Source organism: Charadrius vociferus, unplaced genomic scaffold (assembly GCF_000708025.1).
Source record: "Charadrius vociferus isolate BGI_N301 unplaced genomic scaffold, ASM70802v2 scaffold183, whole genome shotgun sequence".
Taxonomy (NCBI): Eukaryota; Metazoa; Chordata; class Aves; order Charadriiformes; family Charadriidae; genus Charadrius; species Charadrius vociferus.
In genome coordinates this window covers 2,341,162-2,344,853 of record NW_009648250.1, presented here as the reverse complement: position 1 = coordinate 2,344,853, position 3,692 = coordinate 2,341,162, and the positions used below count along the sequence as shown (strand labels likewise).

At 41.1% G+C, this 3,692-nt stretch overlaps 1 protein-coding gene and 1 pseudogene across 1 annotated transcript in view; both read right to left on the bottom strand.

Annotated features, from left to right (window-relative positions):
• Window positions 1-318: 318 nt before the first annotated feature.
• On the bottom strand, window positions 319-2,946 carry LOC104285793 (annotated as a pseudogene).
• Window positions 2,645-3,692, bottom strand: part of LHFPL2 (lipoma HMGIC fusion partner-like 2) — a 16,078-nt gene continuing 15,030 nt past the window's right edge. The window contains exon 2 of the mRNA XM_009884239.1: window positions 2,645-3,254. Coding sequence (XP_009882541.1) covers window positions 2,998-3,254 — 257 coding nt within the window. The 3' untranslated portion in view covers window positions 2,645-2,997. The remainder of the gene's footprint in view (window positions 3,255-3,692) is intronic.

The following is a 3,692-nucleotide window of genomic DNA, read 5'->3' as shown; positions in this document are numbered from 1 at the left end:
AATTAGCTTTAAGCTGATTTCTCTCTCTTTTTTTTTTTTTTTTAACTTTTTTTTTTCTTGTCAAAATACATTTGAAAGCTACTGCTGAGGTGAACTTCAGGAACAACTTTAAACAGCTGTCAAGTTTAATGAGTGCACCCTACACTTGGTAACATCTTCCAGGAAAAAAAAAAAATCTGCAATATATACCATCTTATCACTTGCTAGAAAAACAGAACCCTGAGAAAAGAAATTCTGATTTTTTTTTCTGTATTTCTTCCCAGCCTGTCTTCTATCTGTGCTATGTGATGAACATGGATATTCTTGCAAGTTACTTGATTATGTTGTTGCAGATAAAGTTGATAGTATACCAGCAACAAGCAGAAAAGCTGGTTCTTCTTGGTTACAAATGCAAACAAAAGCAAAACATGCCACTGAAAATATCTCCTTTGTACTTAAAAAAAATGCACTATTAAAATTTTTTAAGCATTCTGTAGATCACAGCAGAGGTCAGCTAGTAATGTAAATGAAGGTTGATCACTTTTATTTCTAAAGCCAAAGCCGTATATGCCCTCTATACCTTTCAGAAGAACTGACCTTATTCTGACTAATCAAGTGCTCAAGCGAAAGCAGCATTTGTCACCCTAATATAGTGTCAAGGTTTGTTGGCAGTGGCACTGTGGACATTGGATTGCTACCCACCTAAGAAAAGCTAAAACCCAAAATCTATTTTGTAATTAATTGTTACCTGATCTATATGCTACTCTTACTCTACCTAGCCTGCCCCCCTTTCCCAATCGCAGAGCCCCCAGGAGCACAGCTGGGCTGGTGGCCCAGCCTCTGTGGTGCACAGTCCAGCAGAGGGCTCAGGAGGAACGGCAGAAGGACGGTGTGCGTTGCCTTACAGCTCTGCTGGACCCAAGCTACAAACCAAGTGCATGTCCTCCAGATGGGATGTTTGTGTGTACAGAGAAAAAAAACAAGGAGAAGAACACAGGTGTGGACAGGACGCATTAGCTGTGATTTTCGTCCTCAGACACCACTTTGTTCCAGACTGTAACTTTTGGGGTTTTTTTAAATTAAGTATTTAAAAGAAAACTGAATTACCCATTTTAAACTAGAATATGGTGGATGTGGGTTGCAGGAGCAGGTGACTGCAGGAAGAGGCTAGATTAAAACAATCCCTTTTTAGTATCAGCAGAAGTTGACCTTGTTTGTTGCACAGCGGCTCAGCGATCAGCTGAGTATCCATCTGGCATGTGTCCTGAAGGTGCACCAGGCACGGACACGCGCAGGCTGGGAGCTGGGCCTGGTTTGCTCCATGGATGTGCTGTGCCACGGCGGTGTCCATGCTGCACAGCACGCACCCCAGGGGTGCTCCAACACCGCGATGACTAGTGGTCACCTGTGCTTATGGCTGGCCCTGGGCTTGCGGTCATGACTGCTGATCAGCTCTTGTATTGTGAACTACTTAAGCAGAGTACTGAAATTAACTATCTACCTGTACAGTAAACAAGGATTTTTTAATACCTATAAATAACTAACAGCACACTTTAAGGGGCTGACCAGGCACAAACAAGAATCTCTGCTCCATGTTTATACAGTGAAGTGATGGAGAGCAACACTGTCACTGGAGGACGTTAAAACTACCAAGGAAAAAGAAGAGGAGTCTAAAATTCACTTAGTATTGCATTAGAACTACTCCTCCGATGAATTCTCCCCAATGCCCGTATGGCACAGTTGCATCATTCCTTTGTTTTTTAAAATACCTTTTAAATTTGTTTTCAGAAGTAGCCCTAGTAAGTGATGCAACACCACAAGTAATACAACCAACTGCCTTTGAGAAAGGAATGTCGTTTGTGGCAAGGTCTGTTTTATTTCTGCTGATTTAGTTGGAAAAGGGTCAATACTACGTGTGGTTTAAAAAAAGGGAAAAGATTTTCCCAGCAATGTAGAATTTGGCAAGACCTCCTGAAAAATGTAAATTTCTTAAGGATTCATGTGGCTCTGGGTCATGAGACAGACTGATCTGTAGACTAGGAATGAGGTTTCACTGGCAAGAGGAAGAATAATACTGTTGGAAGTCCCAGGTGCGATCTACGTTTGCAGCAAAGGCTACAGCTCAGGCCAGGCTGTTGGCATTCACAAAATAATGCCCAGCTGTGCTGTGGGGAGTTGTCATCTGCTTGGGATCTCAGGAGTTTTAATAAAGGCTGTAGAAATATTTCTAACAATGGTTATTTCAAACTTTTATCAGAATCAGGTGAAAGCCAATGTAAGAACAGCCTCTCTGTCTAGTCGATGGAAACAAAATCATCTACCTGCTAAGTAACAGGTGGCACACACCTTGAAATGTAAGTTTCAGGATGAAGAAACCTGGCATGGACTCAACTTTTTAAATGCTTAAAGATTGGTGTAAACTGCGTCGTGTCAACTTTGCTCTCTCCAACATATACTTACTATCTGAGAAGGCACTGTACTTTAAGGAAGTTCAGTATCAAAAAAGCACCTCAATGAAAAGTATGGTACCAAACCAGGTGGTGGTGAAATATTCACAGGTGAGGGGAGCCCTTGGTAACAAAGCCTGATTAAAACAGGCTTCTCTTTTGTATAAGAAAAAAAATAATAATGTGCTGGCTTTTTCAATTTTAAATTCAAATTCTTCAAAGTGATCAAGGTGGGTAAGGCAATCTGATCAATCAGAATTTGTCAGTTATAACAACAACATTCCTGCTATATACATGTGATTCCTCACCTCCCCAGTCAGATTAATATATTTCACTGTGACCTGATCATAGAATGAAACTAAAAATATCCCCAAGTATTTACATTCTGCTTTCGTGGGATCCTTTCTCTGATCCTCACCGCCCAGCAAGGAAGAAACACCATTTCAGTAGTTCAGGGCTGGAATGCATGTGGCTCAGTCACACAAACGGTAGAAACAGGTAAGTGGATCTGCTTGTCCAGTCAATGGAAAGCAGGGTAAGATCCAGGCACTGGTATTTTTCCCCACTGGAGTTAAAGGAGGCAGATAAGGTTTTTTCCTTCCTCTATTTCTTCTTGCACTTTGTCACTGGATGTGGCTATTTCAGCTTGCGCCGAGAAGACTGCACAGATGAACGTCAGAATAGTGCCACCAATAGCTGTGTAGAAAGCCCAGCCCAAGGAGCAGTCTCCTAGTTTGTAAGCAGAAGCATAAGGTCCACAATAGCTTATTGCTTTCTGGCATCCCCAACCTGCAGGGTAAAGTATCAAGCCTAAGATAAGGAAGAGGCCTAAAAATAAAAACAGAAAGACAGAAATTTAACAAACGAGTTTAACACCAAACACAACACACATAGTAATGGTTATCGTGGTCACTCCTTACTTTTAAGTACCAGGATTAGGGGGAGAAGACTCTTCCTCATTCATCCAACCTTCCTTGACTGATTGTTCCCTAGTATATACTGTGCAATGTTTTCTCTAAACTTGGAGGTATCATGGTGTGGTTTTTCTTGTGAAAGGCTTATTTCAAATGATAAGGGCCTAGTTCCTAATTTTAATCTCTGCATTTCTTCTACATCCTGTGTTTTCACACATTATTCCGAGCTATACAAAGCTTGCAAAACATTCCAGCATCTCTACCTACTGTTTATACTTGCACTTTTCAAATATTTAGGAACGTTTGCATCCACTTTTGAGTATGTGTTCAGCTAGCCCTCATTCAGCTTTAC